At 41.0% G+C, this 18,871-nt stretch overlaps 4 protein-coding genes across 15 annotated transcripts in view; 1 reads left to right on the forward strand and 3 right to left on the reverse strand.

Annotated features, from left to right (window-relative positions):
- pdlim7 (PDZ and LIM domain 7) overlaps positions 1 to 4,759 on the reverse strand; it is a 31,930-nt gene extending 27,171 nt beyond the window's left edge. For 3 of the 7 annotated variants that reach the window (XM_023402147.2, XM_087172903.1, XM_087172908.1), the window contains exons 1-2: positions 4,602 to 4,759; positions 1,983 to 2,081 (exon numbers count right to left, since the gene is read on the reverse strand). In XM_023402147.2, coding sequence (XP_023257915.1) covers positions 1,983 to 2,081; positions 4,602 to 4,631 — 129 coding nt within the window. In that variant the 5' untranslated portion in view covers positions 4,632 to 4,759. Of the gene's footprint in view, positions 1 to 1,982; positions 2,082 to 2,662; positions 2,778 to 2,830; positions 2,935 to 2,971; positions 3,079 to 4,601 lie in introns of those variants that run through there. The other 4 variants (XM_087172904.1, XM_087172906.1, XM_087172905.1 and 1 more) reach the window with 4 other exon arrangements.
- Positions 4,760 to 5,932: 1,173 nt separating this feature from the next.
- cltb (clathrin, light chain B) lies at positions 5,933 to 11,060 on the forward strand. 4 transcript variants are annotated; one of them, XM_023402140.2, is made up of 7 exons: positions 5,933 to 6,364; positions 7,004 to 7,050; positions 7,406 to 7,523; positions 7,732 to 7,843; positions 8,392 to 8,412; positions 8,882 to 8,935; positions 9,326 to 11,060. In XM_023402140.2, exons 1-7 carry the CDS (start codon positions 6,202 to 6,204, stop codon positions 9,495 to 9,497), a joined length of 687 nt encoding a protein of 228 aa, XP_023257908.1. In that variant the 5' UTR covers positions 5,933 to 6,201; the 3' UTR covers positions 9,498 to 11,060. The 4 variants fall into 4 exon arrangements, with proteins under 4 accessions (XP_023257908.1, XP_023257909.1, XP_023257910.1 ...); XM_023402141.2 differs by lacking the exon at positions 8,392 to 8,412; XM_023402142.2 differs by lacking the exon at positions 8,882 to 8,935 and having other exon boundaries at positions 5,934 to 6,364.
- Positions 11,061 to 11,109: 49 nt separating this feature from the next.
- Positions 11,110 to 12,783, reverse strand: higd2a (HIG1 hypoxia inducible domain family, member 2A). Its single transcript, XM_023402145.2, has 2 exons — positions 12,578 to 12,783; positions 11,110 to 11,717 (listed from the first exon to the last, which is right to left on the reverse strand). Exons 1-2 carry the CDS (start codon positions 12,750 to 12,752, stop codon positions 11,551 to 11,553), a joined length of 342 nt encoding a protein of 113 aa, XP_023257913.1. The 5' UTR covers positions 12,753 to 12,783; the 3' UTR covers positions 11,110 to 11,550.
- Positions 12,784 to 13,912: 1,129 nt separating this feature from the next.
- Positions 13,913 to 18,871, reverse strand: part of ankhd1 (ankyrin repeat and KH domain containing 1) — a 29,093-nt gene continuing 24,134 nt past the window's right edge. For all 3 annotated transcript variants that reach the window (XM_087172909.1, XM_023402171.2, XM_023402168.2), the window contains exons 33-39: positions 16,521 to 18,105; positions 16,117 to 16,306; positions 15,788 to 15,913; positions 15,300 to 15,551; positions 14,945 to 15,129; positions 14,687 to 14,854; positions 13,913 to 14,549 (exon numbers count right to left, since the gene is read on the reverse strand). In XM_087172909.1, coding sequence (XP_087029035.1) covers positions 14,490 to 14,549; positions 14,687 to 14,854; positions 14,945 to 15,129; positions 15,300 to 15,551; positions 15,788 to 15,913; positions 16,117 to 16,306; positions 16,521 to 18,105 — 2,566 coding nt within the window. In that variant the 3' untranslated portion in view covers positions 13,913 to 14,489. The remainder of the gene's footprint in view (positions 14,550 to 14,686; positions 14,855 to 14,944; positions 15,130 to 15,299; positions 15,552 to 15,787; positions 15,914 to 16,116; positions 16,307 to 16,520; positions 18,106 to 18,871) is intronic.

An 18,871-nucleotide genomic window follows, 5' to 3' on the forward strand; every position in this document is an offset into this window, starting at 1 on the left:
TTACTGAGGCTTTTGTCCTGTCACTCCACATGTTCTTGATTGTGTAATTGCTTTTAGCTGACTGTCTGGGTTGAGATACTTATCTCATCAGCTACAAGCCAGTAAAGAAAGACTGCCCACTAAATTCATCCAACGGAAGGCCAGTGAGTGCAGGCCTGACTTTCCTCCCTGTTACTAAGGGATACTGTATATCTTTGAGGTTTACATCCCCTTGTTGGGCTGTTTTCATCCTCTGTGACTGTGTGATTCACTGCCCAGTCTTTTATGACAATTGCGAGGAGAGCCAACAGTCCCTGAAAGGTAAAAAGAGAAAACCTGACACATCTTTATAACTCCTGTTCCACAGACTGTGGGAACAAGCCATAAACATATTAGTCACTGACCAGTTGTTAAGGCTCCAATCATAACCAAACTGTTGTTTTGTTTTTTTCAGATTGGGAGAAATAATTAATCTTACACCAAACTACTTGGACTAACCTCGGTCTAACAAAATGTATACAGAGGCGGGTGGAGAAAGGCTTTGCACTACAGAATATGTAAGCCATATTTCTCTCAGTGAGGAAAATAATCAGCGTACGTAATGTACCTGGATTGCAGAAAAACTGGCCTCCTGCACTGGTTGATTAGCCAAGACAATTCAACTACAACTACTGACTCACCCACTGACATTCAGCCTACAGCACACCTTGCCCATCTAGACTGAAATTCCTGTAAGTCAACACCTACACTATATCCCACCAAAAATCCCTTTTTTCTTTTGGGCCGAGCGTCCAATGAGGTTTTAACATCTGTTTGTTTTTTTGTTTTTTATGGGTTGAAGAAAACGTTTCTTGTCATGAATCCAAGGGGAACATTGTGTTTCTGACTGTGGTTCCTGCAGGAGAGCAGAGCAGATACAAGACATGTACTGACAAGGCTGGTGATAACTGCTGCCCTCACCACAGGATTACACACACACCTCAGTGCGATGACACATACAACACACTAAAGACGCTGAGAACCAAACTAACCAAAGCAACATATAATAGTGCATAATTTGTTTGCTGCTTTTCATCTTAATCTTCTAATACAACTATGTGACTTTTTGGTAACAACTAAGAAACAAAGAAAAAATAAAGCAGGTAAAGCACAATGCTAATAATACAGTGCTAATCAAGTGTTTTGAATGATTGAGACTATGTGGAGTAATCTTCTGGGGCTAAAACCAAGATTGACCCATATAAACAGAACAGAATTGATGAATTAATAAATGTAAATCAGTCTAACATTTATAGATCACACCAGCCTCTAAGGTAGCTATATAACAATGCCAACAGAGAATGAGTGCATAATAAAATGCCAGATCTGTGTGCGCAATAGCTGGCAGCATTGTTGGAATGATTTTATGTGAGCGCATGCGTGTGCGACTGCAAGTGTGAGACAGTGTGTTTGTCAGGCAAAGCAGCATTGCACTTATAAGGCCTGGAAAATGGTTATATAAACTAATGTTGCTGTTGAAGAGAGCAGCTCTTCAACAGCAACATTAGTTTATAGAGTATTTGAAAATTCAATCAGTAAAGAGGTAATGACCTAACATGGAGAGTACACAGCACTACAAAACAAATGACAGCAAGTCCTTGTGATCGTTTAATACTATTAATGCAAAGGTGCTGCATGTAAAGACTGACTGGATACGGGTTGGTATATACACCATGAAATGTGAGTGATACAACACCACAGTGTGCAGACAAAATCCTTTACTATGCATGCCTAACAAATGATGACACACACATGCTCAGGTAGGGCCATTATGTGGTGACCAAGCTTTGACTGAACAGAGCCTCTTGTGAATAAACCAAGGTTTTTATATTGAAGCTTGTAAGGACATAAATGATGTTACAGAGTGATCTTTAATGGAAATCTACAATAAGAGTGCAAAAACCACAGTGATCAGAGAAGCAGAGAAGTACAAAAGTCGACTCCAATAACAAACAGTTTCTTACCCTTGACACGGTGAGGGGCATGCTGAAGTCCTTGCCACCCTGCAGCCTGAAGCCCCAAGGCGCTGGGCCACTGAGGGTTACAGAGTATATGTTCATAGCCTTGAGGAAGAGAAAGGAGGAAACAAAGTATTAATTGGGCCAAAAGCCTGGAAAAGGTTTCTGAGGGCAAACATCCTTTTTTTCATCCCAGCACCCTAGCTGCTGGATGTCTGCATCCGTCTCCAACACAAACACACACGTTCAGTTTCTGTATGGATTAAATCTTGAAACAATTCTGTTGATAGGAATACATCAAATGTGTTTTTGTTAGAATTAACCAATTGCACTCTTTAAATTGCATAACTTTCAAGACAATGAAATACCAGTGGGACACAACGTTTCAGCATTTATCAACACACAAACTAATAGGTCATCATCCCTTGCATCATACGCTGAGGAGAGTATCGATACAGGAACCGAGTTCAGAGTTTACCAAAGTATACTACCATGCAAATGAGGACCACTGAAAACATCAGCAACATAAATCATCAGGAGGATAAGAACAGCAGGGGCATTCAAAAATGATCTTCTCTCCTTCAGTGAGTGGGAGTAAGCAATTTATTGTATTCAATTTATAATTAAATCATTAAACTGAATTATAATCAAACACAGGTCCACTTTCCAACAACATACAAACTTGCCTCGATATTTTTTAATACTTTACATAATTACTGCAGCTGTCAAACCACGAAAACAGTGTGATACAATTTCATCAGAACTTCTTATTGACCGTGAAGACATGGCGCTAAATGACCAGGTAATTTTAAGAACCAAAGGCAATACGGGACACAGGGCTACGTTGCTCTTACTTGCGAGTTACAGCTGTACCACTGACCTCTGTATCTGCACCCCTAGTTCTGGCCCTCGCTCCTCCCCCCTCAACCCTACCAGGTGTCTTTGCTCTTCATGACACATAGCTAGCTATGGAGGATGCCACCACGCAAACCTACCTTGTCCTCAAGGGCCAGCCTCTAGCCCAAACCTGGGAGAAAGCTAGAGAGTCAGTAAGCTAGGGCAAGCAGATTCTCTCTCTGTTGGCAAACCCTACTCCCACCCCCCCCACCCCTCACCCCCCCAACGCTGTCTGCGACACAGGCAAGCCCTAGCCTCTCCTCACTCCTCAGAGGCTATATAAGGAATGTAAAACTACACCAAACTATTTCAGCCCAACACCCACATGAGTCACAGAGAGAGAGAAGGGGGGGTTGAGGGGAACGGAGTGGTAATATCAACTACCCGTATATTCTGGCAAAAGCCTTCTACGTAAAAGTCAATGGAATTTTTTTTTTTAAAAGTGCACTTGAGAAGCAGCAGACAGCCACAACTGAAGTAAAACTTATGGAACTCTACATTCCTTCTGGAGGGCATGAAACATAGGACAACCAAACCAGCAATTATATTATATTAACATCATGTCCTCAGAGCAGCAGAGACGCTCACTTACAGGGAAAATGTAAAGTGAAACAGGGGTGTAGTTATATCTATATATATATATATATATTAATACCACAATGGTTCTTGTCTAAAATGCTATAAAGCAACCTGCCCAGCAACCCGATTATTCTCATCCATAAAACCTGCAAATCTGACCATTTAATGGAATTCTGTCAAAGTATATTCACTTCTTTTCATTTTTTATTGTCAACGCACTTTTGTCACACTTTCTTGATTAAATAAACAACAGTCTTAATTACCCAAACTTTAGTTTACTGTCACTTTTCTGGCATTATACCTCCTGTAGAGAAGCCCAGGAGACAAGAAAATCAATTATTAGACAGACTGGCTGAGACAGTAAATGGAAAAACCCATAGAAGCAACAGGTAATGGATTAGTTTAGATTTCACTTGTGATAATACTTCGTGTTAATATTAATTGTTTCAAACAGATTATAAGAAGACAGTGCAAGTAACAGCATGAATCTGGACGCATTTCAGTTAATTAAAAATACCACCGTCTAAATTAACTCGGCGGGGAAACCATTAGATTAAGCCAATAAATATGATAGTTATGTTTGTACTCGTTCAAGTGACGTTACCCCTGTTTATGGTCTTGCTATTTATAATCTCATCTGGTGTCACTATAGTGTTTCTATAGGAACTTGTGAGTGCTGAATACTATCCTAAAATGCAGGGAATTACATGCTTGTTTGTTGTTTTTTTTTTGGCAAACTGGCCACACGATTATGAGTTTATATAGCTTAGTTTTAAATAATTTCAATGAGACCAAGACAATAATTTGCAACAAGTAATTAAAGGCTGCACTGTGAACACTTAAGACTGGTAATACAACTGCAGCGCAGACCTTGAAATTTTTTACACTCACAATAGACGAGGAAGCAGCAGAATGGGATAAGAAAAGAAACTCTCGGCTTTAACAAAGTAGTTTGCAACGCTTCAGACCGATAGTGGTTCAGAGCAGCCAGCCAAAACGATAATCTGCACAGTTTGGAGCACAACACAGCCCATTCAATAACTCACACTGTGGAAAAGAAGTCGGCTTTAAAAAAAAAAAAAAAAAAAAAAAAGTTACACCACACACAAAGGAGTGCATTCAGATGTTTGAACGGATGAATTAGCTTACCTCTTGTTCCTCCGTGTTTTCGCCAGACATCACGAGTCAGTCTACCGGATAAAAAAGTCACTCGGTAAGCAGGCTAACTTTCGGACTTCCTTAAAGTGAACGTCAGGAAGCCGCCGTGGATCCCCTTGGTGAGCAGCGGGATCATTCCCTCACATTCTTTTTAGCAGGACTCGGCTGAAACGTCAGAAGTCACATGGGCCGCTGCTTCATTTCATACTCCGGCTGTAAACCAGGGGAGGCCGAGCTCTGCAGTGTTCATCCGTGTCAGTCAAAATGACTCTAAAGCCGTTTAAAAACAAATAGCAACAACAAAAAATGACGTTCTCTTTCTTTTGAAAAAGTCTGCAACACACAACGGCACAAAATAAAAGAATAAATATTGTACAACAATAACTGGGCTTTTTAAGATAAAATCCTCACTCATGTCCTAATACTGATTATTAATTGGACACAGGTGTGTGTTAAGCGAGTAATCAGGGAAATCAGAGCTAAGACACATTTTCTAACTTTACCTGTAGACCAGGAGTAAACAATCCAATATAGTAATGACAGCAAAAGCAAAACAATAGGGCTTCAGCAGCATGTTGCTGTTCACTATCTCAACCACTCAGTGTGCTCTGTCCCAGGAGCATCTCAGCCTTCACCTTGGGTCTGCTGTGGTAGACCCCTGCCTCTCTGCAAGACTTTTATTTGTACTTGAGTATTTTTACTGTGTCTTATTGCTACTTTACCTTTAGATAAAGGTCTAAAGGTCTGAGTACTGTTGGTATATAGGTTATAGATACAGATGACCTGCCCCTCCTCTATGTCTTTATCATATTGGAACTATACCCTAATGTCACTGACAAAATTGGCACATATTATGTTGGACCAGAGACAACAACATGCCCAATCCTAATATAATAATCCTAAAATGAGTAGGAGTTAGGAAAAAAACCTTATGGTGTTGATATACAATATGTGGTATTCTAACAAGTAAAACTGATTCTTACTTTCTTCTCTCAGGAAAATAGCACTATATATATATATATATATATATTTATTTATTTATTTATTTTAGGCAAGTATTTATGATCTTTAAAACATATTTTACCAGTTCTTAAATTGTTTAGAGAGCTGTATTACATGAATGAAATGTGCAACATAGATTATATTATTAGTAGTAGCAGTAGAGCTTAGTACAAGGTAAAGTTTAATACATCACTTGCAGTTGTAGTTTGACTCCTGATCAAACACGGCTCAAGGCCTCCTGACAAAAGATATGCAGCAGAGGACCAGCAGATGGAGACACACTGCAACAAAAGGGAAATGGTACCCTCGGGGTGCTGCCCTGCTTCATCGTCACCACGGTGGCTGAACAAGTGAAGAAATCATGAATCATCAGTGAGGGCCTTAAGTCGAAGCTTAGATTGTTTTTTAACAGACGATTGAATTGTTAGTGTTGTTGCCCACAGTAATTTCCTTGGAATAGCTATATTGTAGTAACATATTTAAGTTGTTTGAATTAACGTTGAAAAGCTGTTGGCCTATTTCTTGGGCTTTGGCATTAGCTAGCTAAACCTACCAAGCTCAGTTAAACTTGTTAACACTTTTGTGAAAGATGGCTGACAACGGAGCACACCCGGCTGAAGAGGATCCAGCTGCAGCTTTCCTGGCTCAACAAGAGAGTGAGATAGCGGGGATAGAGAACGACGGCGAAGGATTTGGGGCGCTGGAAGGAGCGGACGGCCAACAGCCGGCTCAACCGCAGTCGGCCAACTATGGCAAGTTTGTGACTGAGCTAGCGTCAGCTTCGCTATCAAGCAAACAAGCTAACTACAGCTGGCTAATATGCCTACCGGTACTTTAACTGGACTAGTAGCAGTTAGCGAACAATATCCCCATCCCTATATGTTTAGAACAACATCACTAGTTGATATAGGCAGGTAGTCCAGTCAGTTTACATTGTTTAATAACTCATTTACAGTTAAACTAATGCAGCGTTAGCTTGGCTTAGCTAGCGTAACGGACGGCAGTGCGTTTGTTTGCACACCGACAGCGTACGTTAGTAAACGTTAGTAAAGCACATCATCCTGACGTTGTAACCTTTCAGATATTAAACATTGTTACCACTATCTTAACAACAATGACTACAACGATAGTAGTAACTGAGCTAAACTAAATAATATAAGATAGCTGTTTACACTTTTCCGGAAAATCCTGTCTTGTGAACTGACAGCTACACAGACAACATCAGTGCCCAAACAGGTGTAGCTACATTTCTCAGAGATAAAGCCACACATATAAAGGTTAGAGTTAGGAGTAAGTTGGCCAGAAGATAAGGAAAGGTGGCTAACTGGAAAACCTCAAGAAGTCCAACTTAACAATAAACTTGTTTTTTTTTTCTGTTGTCACAATGTTAGATGGTTTCGAGGACGAGTCTGCCACAGTGAATGGGGATATGTTTCAGGTGAGCTTAACACATATCTGTAACCAGTCTTTTAAATAAGTGTGTGTGAGTGTGAGTGAGTGAAAAGAATAAGGACCAAAATGCTGGACCCAAGAGTTTAAATGCTTTTAAAGTTAGTTGTTATGGTTGTGATGGTCAAGATCAGGGTAAGGGGCTAGGGAATGCATTAGAATAAAACAAGGATGTGTGTGCATGTGTGTGAGAGGGTTGTGTGGGGTTCGGTTCTATTTTGAGCTCCATCAAATCATTTCATTTACTTTCTCCCTGTATTTTATGATGTGATGGATTTACAATCTCCCTTGTATTTTTTCAAAATGTATTTATAATGAAGTTAATGTTTCATGTTCTCCTAAAGGAGTCCAATGGCCCAACAGACAGCTATGCAGCCATAGCCCAGGTGGATATTCAGAGACAAGAGCCAGAGAGTTTACGCAAGTGGAGGGAGGAGCAAAAGGCACGCCTTGAAGCATTAGGTGAGCGAAGATGTTCTCATTGACGCGTTATTCGTAGCAACATGATTTTGTTGTTTAGTATCTTTTTTTAGTTTACCTTTAAGACAATGATGCAGCATATCTAATTATGTCACACTTAAATCTAATAATATGTCAGTTCTTTTCCTAATTTTTTCCTCTATTGAGGACTTTCTGACAGTGCTGTTCTCTGTTCTTGCACCCTAACAAGATTCGGCATCCAAGGCGGCAGAGGCAGAGTGGAAAGAGAAAGCCAAAAAGGAGCTGGAGGACTGGCATGTGCACCAGAATGAGCAGATGGAAAAGAACAAGGCCAACAACAGGTTAGTGTCTGACATGTCTCCTGTTAACACGCAGAGAAGTAACAGTTGGTTTATCATTATGATGTGGTGAGGCTGTAATCGCTACACGGACAAATTCTATTCAGCTTAATAGCTCCAGCGTTGTATTGATACATCGTAATTTTACACAGTAGAAATCATTCAAACTTTTGTTTTTACTGTACTTGTCAAGTCAGATGTACTGTGCGGCTACAGAAACACTATACTATGTATTAGGTGGACTTGTAGATATTTTGTAAACTGAATGTCTAAAGAGTGATGTGGACAATTGAAGCACCTGTTTTGGACCTACTGCACCAAGGGATCAAATGTCAGAGTTATTTGTTTATTGTAACTACTACTTATTTATAAGCATTGAAAGAACTGCTGATGAAATGTATTTATTTTTTTAGAGACAGTCTGTCCTCTACTTAAAGCATTTTATTTTACTGTGGTTGCAGTCAATGTTGTACATTATTCTCACAAAAATATTGCAGCCTTTTCCTTTTCTTGACCAAGCTAACCCATTCTTCTCTCACACTTTCCAACAGACTCTGTCCAAGTCTGGCACGGTATCACTCTGCATCTATGACTATAGTTTTGGCTAGTTTCTTCCTCTGTGTCTATGAAAGCACCGAGAGACAATCCTCTGATGAGATATTAGTCTAGAACTCTGCGTCCAGTTAAAATGGCTGGAAAACAAAACAGGAAGTTTGCTAGTTACAAGGAATGCAAACAGCAGTAAGCGAATGTCACAGTTCTCATCCACGCTAGAACCAAAGTATGTGACTGAAATGCTCCTCAATTCCAAGCTTGTTTACTAGCAACAGTGTATTACAGTTGTACAAACTGAATTGTAATTAGTCTTAAACCAGTTTGAACTCGTACCATTTTCATTTCCACCTCATTGGAACTGTTTCTCAGTCGCTTACATAATTCTTTTAATGCAGATCCTAACTTATCTCTGCCTGTTGTTTGACACTGAACCTGTTTTCCTTTCTCTTTCTTTTTCCTGCTTTCTTGGCTTTGCCTGCGTACTAGGATTGCTGACAAGGCTTTCTACAAACAGCCCAACTCTGATGTTATAGGCTTTGTGTAGGTTTAGAATTCTTATGCTTTTTGTTGTATGCGCTACCCAATGAATTACAATTAGTTGATTTTCACCTTATGCATGCCCTAAAACTAAAATTTCCAGTCTCTCCTTGAAGGCCTAATTTGGTATTTCTTGCATTTTTATTTGATTTGTCACATAGGCCAGAGGTTATGATAAATATTTAACATGTCTGCAACAAAGTATATGATTGGTTTGAACAAATGCATGAAGTTATTGTGGATCTTTTGTACAGGTGCTATTCTTGTGATTGAACTTTGTGTTGAGCACCATGATTGGCTCAGACAGGGTTTGCTGTTGTGGAAATTGTTCCAAAGTTCCTGTAAAACTGCATCTCATTCATGTCTTTTCCTGGTCTTCCCTCCCACCTGTAGAGCATCAGAGGAGGCTTTCCTGGCAGAGAGTGATGGCGACAGCCCAGGATCTGAATGGGAGAGAGTTGCCCGTCTGTGTGACTTCAATCCCAAAACCAACAAACAGGCAAAGGATGTTTCTCGAATGCGTTCTGTCCTCATCTCTCTCAAACAGACGCCTCTAGTTCGCTAAAGGAGGCCGCAGGGAGAATTCTTGTTCTAGAAACATTGCCTTTTCAGTTTTAACCTCACGTCACATCAGATGAGTTTGTATGCCCTTTTCAATAATATTCCTGGTATGTTCATAACCTTTGAAAACTTCCCGCCTTTCTTTATGCCTGTTACAATTAAATAATACACTTAACCTCACTTTCTTGTGAGAAGATGAAGGACTGCTCTATTGTTACGACATCCTTTAGCTGGTCAAACTGACTGCTATACATAAGAAAATATTGTTACTGTAAGTTAAACATTTTCCTTCCCCCTTAACTTATAAATTGTTATTTGGTCAACTTTATTGCATGCCTTTGCCAATATTTTGGATGCACAATTTTTGGTTGTTTTATAAATTAGCATTTTGGTCAATGTCAAACACTTCACATATGTTATGAGCACTGTTAAGGATTAGATTGTAACCACTTATGCCTCTCAATGTAAAATTCTAAACACAAATTCTTTGTTCACATTTGTTGTATTATAGCCCTAATGACCGTATTTAAGGTAGCTAGCATATTTTTCTCTTTCGCGCACATAAGCTTGTGGCCTTGTTAATCTCGCTCTTACTCCACTTTGAGTATTTAGCCAGATGGATTTCCTCTTCAATTAGGCACGATTTCAGCAACAACAAAAAGAAAATAACAACCAAAGATTTCTGCTATCATCTAAATTTTCTGAGTTCACATGATTAACAGCTTGTGCGATTTCTCATTTCACTGGTTCTCTCAGCAAATGTTTTATGCACCATTTTGTGTCACACTAAATGTGTTTTATATTTTTAAAACAGCAATCAATAAGGTGTGAGTTTCAGCATTAATGTCTGCACATTGTTTCACATGTTGCCTATTTGGACATTACGAATACTGCAAAAGTGAATGTTAAAAGGGAACTGGAAAATAAAAACAATGGAGTATGATCACCTAAATTAATTTGTCTTTAAATATTTACCAGGTAAGACTGTTGCCATCAAAATACTCTGGAGATAATCACTTGAATCCCAGTTTGTCCAGCTGATGTATGAGGAGCTAAAATTATGTCTGACCCAGTGCCAGCATCCATCATTGCACTTTTAATGCTACTGTTAGAGTATTTTGCCCACAATTTTTATCATTCAAATGTTAAAAACACAGATGAGCGTGGAAGTCCGTGAAGTAAGAATATGTTTGCAGGTACACAGTAGCAAATAGTGTCTACTTCTTATTCTATGAATGCATGATTCAGATTTGTTGTTTTACAAGTGTCACCCTTAATGGGCCACCAAAATGCCTCTGCATAGGCAAAGTGGTTTCACAAAGTGCTGTTCCAATCCTAAACCAACATTTGAAGCCCTCCTTACTCAATGATTTTGAGGTGACATAAAAGTCAGAGTTTAAGGTGGACATTGAGACTGGGTCAGTCTTTGTCTAAAATCCTCCTCCCATTTCAATCTACTCACCCCAGCCATTAATATACAAAATGTGTTCACAATAAACTTCCCCGGTGATTTTTTTTAAAATAACTTGTTTAATAAAGGTTGTATAAGAAATAGATGTCCCCTGAATACCCTTGTGAGTGTGATGTTTTATCTCAAATACACACAGGACACCAGGTTCAAATTAAAATTTATATCACCAGACATAGTGAGGTGTTATATAGATCATTTCAGTGGCAATATGTGGAACATTCGAACTCTAACACGGAAGAGCAAGACACATGATTCATATTTATCAGCTTTTTGCCTCAGTACGATTTTAGCACAAGTAAAGAAAAATCCAGGTTGCCCTCTTGGTATGGTAACAAGCAGATTATACTTTGTTGTTCCTTGGTGCCAGCCTGAAGTTAAATATTTCACCACCATGAGCAATTCCCAGTTTCCAAACAATAATAAATAGCGGTCGCCTTAACCCCCAGGTATCTGGACAATGTTGAAAACATTACTCAATCATTCGGATAGTAAGATCAGTCCAGTTAATATTTGGCTCTGGTCTGCTTCCAAGTGGTATGGTGGTAATTTAACTGGATGACGGCAGAGGTGTGGGATGGTCACATCTTCATGCCTTGGGTTTCAGAGCTGTGGCAAAGACACCAACAAGTAGGGCAACTATAGTGAAGCCTTGAGCAGCAATACGTCCCCTCATCAACAGCTGGGACTGATGGGTTTTCCCTTGTTGGAAGGCACGGAGACCATACATCAGCGCTCCTGCTGTTGCCAAACAACCTGGAGAACAAACAGCAAATCACAGCTTATCGACAGGATCTGACAGAACAATGCTCAGATACTGGACAGGTCAAATGTGACAACAAAAGGTAAAAGTGATGAGCACATACAATGGGGAGATGAAGGTCTAATAGGTCAGTCCTACTGCATTGTCCAACAAAGGTCTAGTCAAATACTAATTTATCAGGGCCACACTTATTAAAATGAAAGACACCACTAAGATTGTAGCATTCGCAGTCGAGTATTAATATTTAAGGGTAATTTCGTTCAAATCAGACGGAAAAAATAAAAAACAATGTGTCAATCCACAGTTTTGAATCTTGATAGTTGTGAAAAATTTACATCACAGCATAAAGGCAAATTCCACCTCCACTCTATAGTGGGTTGCAGCACGACTTTCAGAGATATATCTGAAGGTCCCCTAATTTGAAACGGCAAGTGAATAATAAATCATCGGTTGTAAGCAAATCTTTTTTTGATATTTGGATTGACAACTTTTTAGTTTTAAAATATTTAACCGAGGGCACCGCTATTCCTCGGTGTTTCAAGTTAAGACAGTGTCATCGACATAGTTTTGACTCGGCTAAAACTAACTAAACTAAAATTAAAGCAAGTCATTATATAACAACATACTGTCATTGGACGAGACATACACAACCTGACAAATACACAGCGGGTTGGCTGCTTCTGCTCTGCTGTTAGCTAACCTCTTGCCAACCTCAGCTGGGTGTGGTAAATCTTACAATGCTAACGTAGATTGAGATATCTTTGATTTGACCAAAATGAAGAGTGAAGGGCAAACTGTACCTCGGTGCTGCGCTTGTATAACGACACTCTGCTCTGTAGCTTGTATAACTCACCTATTGGGACGAAAGGGTTCTGCTTGGTTTTTCTCATCAACTTTTCTTTGAAGGTCTCATCTTGAAATCTCGGGTAAACGTTGAAGCCTTCTATTATCGGAGGCCCATTTGGAATTTCTGACAACGGTGTTTTAGGTGCTTGTTCTGGGACCGCTGGTGTTGTAGCTGCCGCCATGCTTAGTACCTCTAATAGCAAACACAGTGACCGGAGGAACTGAGGCGCCACGCTTCCGCTTACATTTCACAATAAAAGTCCTGATAATTTAAACTGCACCAAGGAGTGTCCTTGGCAGTAGTGCGAATCTCCTTCTGGCGTCTGCTGCCTGCTATGTATGTGTTGTGCACACAACAGACAATGATATCAAGCTCTGCTCAAAGCTTGAAAAAGAGAAATTAAATGTTTTAGTGCAAGGCATTAAAGTGCACTGCTCTATAAACAAACAATATGGCTCCACACAAGAAACCTAAAATATAAAGACTTAAATATAGTGTAAGACATTGTGCTTATGCTTTTGTAGTAATTGTTGTTCCAAATATCAGAATGACCCAAATTCTGAATATAACATAGCTCTACTATCGTCTGTCCAACTGGCATTTACTTTATGGTACCCTCAGTGAATGTAGTAGTAAAATTTAGAATAAAATGGGGGCTACAGGCTCAGCTAAGCCCTGTACAACTCTACAAATTAAATCTAAAAAAAAAAATGTAAGAAATTCATCAGTCTATAGCACTGCATTCTACCCTATTCTAGGACCACGTTTAATTTGATCATGGAATATTTGCTAAGTAGGAAGATAAGATAGTATTGTAGTGGTATTACTGGTGAAAATGTTTCCCCAGCGATCCCCACTCTTCCCACTGAGTGGCATTATTGTGCAAAATTATGTGTTCCTACCATTACTGAACTTCAGAAAGATAAAAAGTGATGTCGTATATATTTTTGATTCAAAATAAAGCCTTGCCTCCAATGGCATGAGAAAAGACAATACTAGCTTTTTAATTTGTTCCAAGGTAAGATTCCAACATCGAAAGCTAACCTAGGTAGGAAGATACACAGATAGATATTTTAATCAAGAAACATAAATACTTATCTAATAAAGACCTGATAGTACTTAAAGGCCAATCTGTGACCATAAAAATAGGTCTCAAGATTACACAAGGACTCCAACTGTAAGGAGGACAGTCAAAGAGATGATGCAGAAAAAGGAGACAAAAATTATTTTCATTAGATGAAATGTCCAAGTTCCAAGTTTTGTTGTCTGTTGAACACCCACGAGTTAAATGTTTAATCAAAACATGAAAATAAGGACAATGTTTCATAAAACAGCACACAATTACTTTTCAATCTTTTTATTGAATATTAAGGTAAATATTTCACATTAATACAGGCTACATAAAGTAGAGCCACTATACGACATGAAATTTACTCTCATTTTAACCCTTTTTAGTATGTAAACAATTATACATGTATTTACCACTCTAAAAGGTTCTGATTTCTCTTTCTCTTTAGGTAATCATCATCTAGTTCTGGGCCAAGTTTAAATAGCTACTTCATGTTGAGCCCCCTGCAGCCCAAGAACGGTGTATGTGGGTTTAAGTCAAAATCGCTAAACTACGCAGAGAATGGATCCTGTTGAACAGGTGATCGCGCATGTTTGTTTGCATCATCGGGACACTGATAACAGCTCTCGCCCAGTTTCCTCTTTCATTGTCTGAGATAGGCACATCAAAGAATGGCGTCAAGAGAACTTCCAATACTTCAACCTCTGCTCTGCACTCTCAGGTCTACTAAAGTTAACAATGTTGTACGTTTTTTTTTTTCTTTGTCTCATTCGGTCATATTCGTCAGTTGGTATTTCATGTTTGCGTTGTGGGTCATGCTGTGTGCGTTTTGATTGCTGTGGACGCCGTCTAGTTGACGTGGTTCAGGTGCACATTGCCCACGTGAGGTGCCCAGGTACCAGGCCACACCTAAAGGAGAAAAGGATCAATAAAGGGAACATGTTAGAATGAAAGTAGTCGAATATTATATCTGACTAAAGGCAGAAATACAAGCCTGTAAGCCAGTTAAACTTTAAGCATATGATTAGACAGCATGGGTGTGTTACCTGCTGTTGTGGGTCAGAGTTATCTGCATTGTTTGGGACCACTTTGATGATGGGGCTCCATGCGGGGTCGCCAGCGTGCAAACCATTGTACATCGGTCCCCCTGGCCCCTCTGCCATAGGAGGATGAGGAGGCAGCATGGTTCCTCCATACATTGACATAGGCATCCCCTGAACAGACAATAACAGGTCACTGGTAAAACATGTGTACATAAGAGGAACAGAGGTTAAATCATCTACAGAGCCATGGCTTTGTGTTACCTTTGGGAAGTCCATGTAACTGTTGGGCAAATGCTGAGGCTGGTGGTAGTTGTTAGCAGGGTTTGCGATGCCTGTGTCGTCCTGCTCCATGGGCTGGTGCTGAGAGAAGGCTGACTGTTCTGCCTGAAGCTGAGGATGCATCATGTGGCTGCTCATCAGAGGCTGGGACCATCCGGACATAGCCTCTGTACCAAGACACACAAGGGGTTAATCACTTAATTACTGAACACAGTTAAAGTTATGTGGTTTGGTTGTTTTTAAGTCACTCATCTACACTTAATGTATTCACCATTTCCCCCATGGTCTTGCAATAACAAAGAAAAAAGGAACATTAAACACCTAAATTTGCTCTTACCTGAAGCACTGCCAACCCCAAACGACCAAATGCCTCCCTGTCCTACAGATGCCGTGTAGCTGGTGGTGAGGAGAGGTGGGTTGACTGAGCCCGTCTGCCTGATCCTGGCCAGCCGCTCTGTGCCGATGGGTGGGGGAACCTTCCGGTCCAGCTGCGAGGAGCTGCCTGGCTTAGGCTGGGGAGGCGGCGCCACGGCTGAGGTGGAAAGGGCAGAGGATGACACCGTAGAGGGAGGTGGGACAGGGGATTCACCTGGTGGAGAAGAGACAGTGTAAGAAGAAATAGTAAGGAGCAGATCACATTTACATGTTTGAAAGTATTGATAAAAGATAAATGTGTACTACTTTACAAAATAAAGAGAAAATAAGCCGATAAAATGTAATTTATAAAAAGCTCAGTTATAAAACGTTTTTTCTAAATGTGCAAATACATCATTTGAGGCTGAACAGTTGTAAGAAAATCATAAAAGAAGAGCGTGAGCCTAGTACCTGATGTGGATGCACTCCATGGGTGGGGGGAAAAGTGCTGTCTGCTGAAGGAGGGCGTGCCAACTGCTGTATGACCGTGCAGATACACAGGGCTGCCAGAGATACTGGTAGCATAGCTGGTCAAAGCTGTGTGTGCAGACAATTAAAGAGACAGCTCAATATAGAGTAAAAACTACCTCAAAAAGTCACCATATTAATAAATACTTATGTGAACAGATGTTTCTACCTTTTCACTTTTTCTCACATGTATATGATTTAATTATATTCAGTAATAATTATATTCTCTTGCTGGTCCCATTTTGGTGCCGTAAAAGAAAAAATGGTCATACCGATGGGGCTGTTGACCATCCTCTGGGAGGCAGAGCGGTAGCCGGGGGCTTTGGAGCTGTCTGGAGGCGGTGGGGGCATCATGTTCTCCATTTGGCCCATGCTCATGTAGGCTGGTGGGGCTGAGTACGACTGCTCTGGAGGTGAGCGAGCAGGCAGATGGCATGCACCCCACACCTGATTGTTTCCAACCTGCACGGCACACACAACAGCATTATAATCACTGAGTGCCTGATTGATCTTATGTAACAGCAAAAAAAGAGAACCATGTACCGTTTAGTTTAATCTTTTCAATTAAAATTTTAAAGAACTATTTAACCTTGTTCTGTATCATTTTAAGTGACAGCCAAAAGTCATAACAAGCTGGACGGCTAATGTTTATTATATAAATGTTACTTTAACTTACCTGGCTGTTGTTATCAAAGATGCTGCTGAAGTTGAAGAGGCCTGCAGGACCGAAGTTGGGAGGTATCTGCTGAGGCTTGCCTGCACTGGCCACATGCTGCATCTGCGAACCGTTCATCATGCCCAGGTTAGCAGAGACCTGAAGGGAGCCTTGAGCCTGGGCTTGAGCTTGGGTCTGAGCTTGTGGAGGCAAACTCGTGGGCTGGGACGTCTGGTTTTGGCTCTGTTTCGGGAGTTCTTGCTGAGCATTGAAGGGCACGAACACAGATTGTTGTTGCTGCTGCTGTTGTTGTTGTGTCTGCTGCTGTTGTTGCTGCTGCTGCTGTTCAGGAAGGGAATAGTAAGGCCCTGGTGGCTGCATACGATGGGAGACTCTGGGCGCGGGGGCTGAGAAATGGGGTACAGTGTTGTTGGGGTGTGCAACATTGTGCGACAGGACAGGAGGAGGTGCTGAGGGGAGGTGGGAGCTGGGCTGTGGGTTGAGGAGGGGTGGTGGAGCCTCTGTGGACGGTACAGAGGAGGGAGGGGGAGGTAACTGCTGTCGAGGCTCTGGCTTGGGAGGTAAAGCCATGGCAGGTGCAGTGAAACCCACAGAGTTAATGCTCTCACTGACAGAAACAAGCTGGTTCTCTACAGGTAGAGAGGGCTTGTCTTTTCCAGGAGGCACAACAGCACTGGGCTCTGTTTTAGTTGGCTGGATAGGGGGCTGCGAGATAGGTCCGACTGGCTGAGGGGCGTTAGCGGTAGTTGTAGTAGAACTATGATGTGCAGGAGAACCTGTGCCTCGTACTGCATTAGTGCCACTAGTTGCAGTGGCAGCAGCAGACACAGGGGTGACACCAGCAGGCTTTGGGTCAGGGGCGAAGAGCTGTTTTCTGACAGAAGAAGGGGTGGGGATGCTCGGCTGGGGATTGTATGGGGTAGGATTAGGGGTGTGAGGCGAGGCTGCAGCTGTAGATGTGTTAGGAGCACTGGTGGTGGTGGTGTTGGTGGTCGTGACCGGGGCTCCTGAGCTGGCTGTGTTGCTGTGCTCACTGTGAGTTGAGTTGGGTCTGGCCTGGCCTCCAGTGCTGTTGGTTCCTCCATTGTGCTTGGGGGAGCTGTTAGCACTGCCTGGACTTACAGGACGCACGGGGAAGGGTCCCCAGGTGCTGGCGGCGGGCGAGAAGGTACCACCAAACTGGGCCATGGGTAGACGAGGGTGTCTGATCTGGTGCATGGTCTGAGCAGCCAGTAGAGCCAGCTGAGGGTGGGCGTATGCCAAGGGCAAAGACACAGGGAAAGGCTGTCTGACATTTGATGACAGCCCCTTCCCAATCTTTCCCCCGGCCTGAGAGGAGGATGAAGATGAGGACGAGGAGGGCTGGAACGACACGCCTGTTGAGGTCACTAACGAGCTCAGGGCCTTTGGTCCAGTAGTTGAACCGCTGGTAGCCCCTGTGGTACTGGGGAAGGAAGCCGAGGTCGTTTTAGAGCCTGGGGCTCTGATGTGATTCCTCGGGATAAGATCCTCAAGCTCTTTGGCTGGGTCTTGGATTAGAGCATTGATCAGCTGGACTGCATACCTTGTAGACTCCGTCCCTCCTCTGAAACAAAAAAGCAGGCTTCATTCAGACTACGTTTTTCTGTTGAAATGTGTAACAAATAAGGATCGTTATTGTTAAGATTTTTACAGTAGAACTACTTTTACCAATACTGCTTATTGATACAGTGTTTTAACCGTACTCTCATCTGTTATTTTTGTTATTTTTTTAAAAAGAAAAAATAAACGATTTAAGAACAGAATTTATTCTGGTTTATTTTCTCATACGTACACAGTGATGTTGATAGGTTTTCAATGTAGTGAGTCCCCGGGACCCACAGGTGGTGATTTTAGTGGGTCCCTGGGAAATTCAATGGGTCCCAGATAAATTTTTTTTATTTCTTATATTCTTCTATTTCTTAAATTGTAGTGTTAAACTCCTTTGATGGTGGTATGATATGGTTATAATTAACGGATATTTTCATGTATGTTCAAAATGTATCTGAAATTAAACAAATAAGATTCCAAATCTGAAAAGTTTTTTGCAAAACAACTGTCACAGCGGCATGACATACAAAATTCAAATAAAATAGCATTTTTGTAGCAACATAAATAGCACCAAAATAAATTACTAAAATTCAAATGAAAACAAAATGGTGTCTGTAGTACCAAAATAAATTATCAATAAAAGTGCTGATTTTAACACATAAACAAAACATTCTCATCACCATGACAGAGTCAACAAATAAATTGTCACCAAAATAAGACCAAAATCTTCTTGTCTGAACATCAACTAAATCAAATGAACTGAGTCAATCACTGTGAAACTT

This window comes from Seriola lalandi, unplaced genomic scaffold, assembly GCF_002814215.2.
Source record: "Seriola lalandi dorsalis isolate HSWRI2012SDOR001 ecotype SW California unplaced genomic scaffold, Sedor1 jcf7180002053898, whole genome shotgun sequence".
Taxonomy (NCBI): domain Eukaryota; kingdom Metazoa; phylum Chordata; class Actinopteri; order Carangiformes; family Carangidae; genus Seriola; species Seriola lalandi.

Bases quoted from the DNA above. Each gene is read 5' to 3' on its own strand.
- higd2a (XM_023402145.2), bottom strand. From the start codon at position 12,752: ATGGCGGCAGCTACAACACCAGCGGTCCCAGAACAAGCACCTAAAACA. The intron at 11,718-12,577 runs GTGAGTTATACA...TTTGTTCTCCAG, and splicing joins GAACCCTTTCGTCCCAATAG to GTTGTTTGGCAACAGCAGGA.
- cltb (XM_023402140.2), top strand. From the start codon at position 6,202: ATGGCTGACAACGGAGCACACCCGGCTGAAGAGGATCCAGCTGCAGCT. The intron at 7,844-8,391 runs GTTAGTGTCTGA...ACTTTCCAACAG, and splicing joins AAGAACAAGGCCAACAACAG to ACTCTGTCCAAGTCTGGCAC. The intron at 8,936-9,325 runs GTAGGTTTAGAA...TCCCACCTGTAG, and splicing joins TCTGATGTTATAGGCTTTGT to AGCATCAGAGGAGGCTTTCC.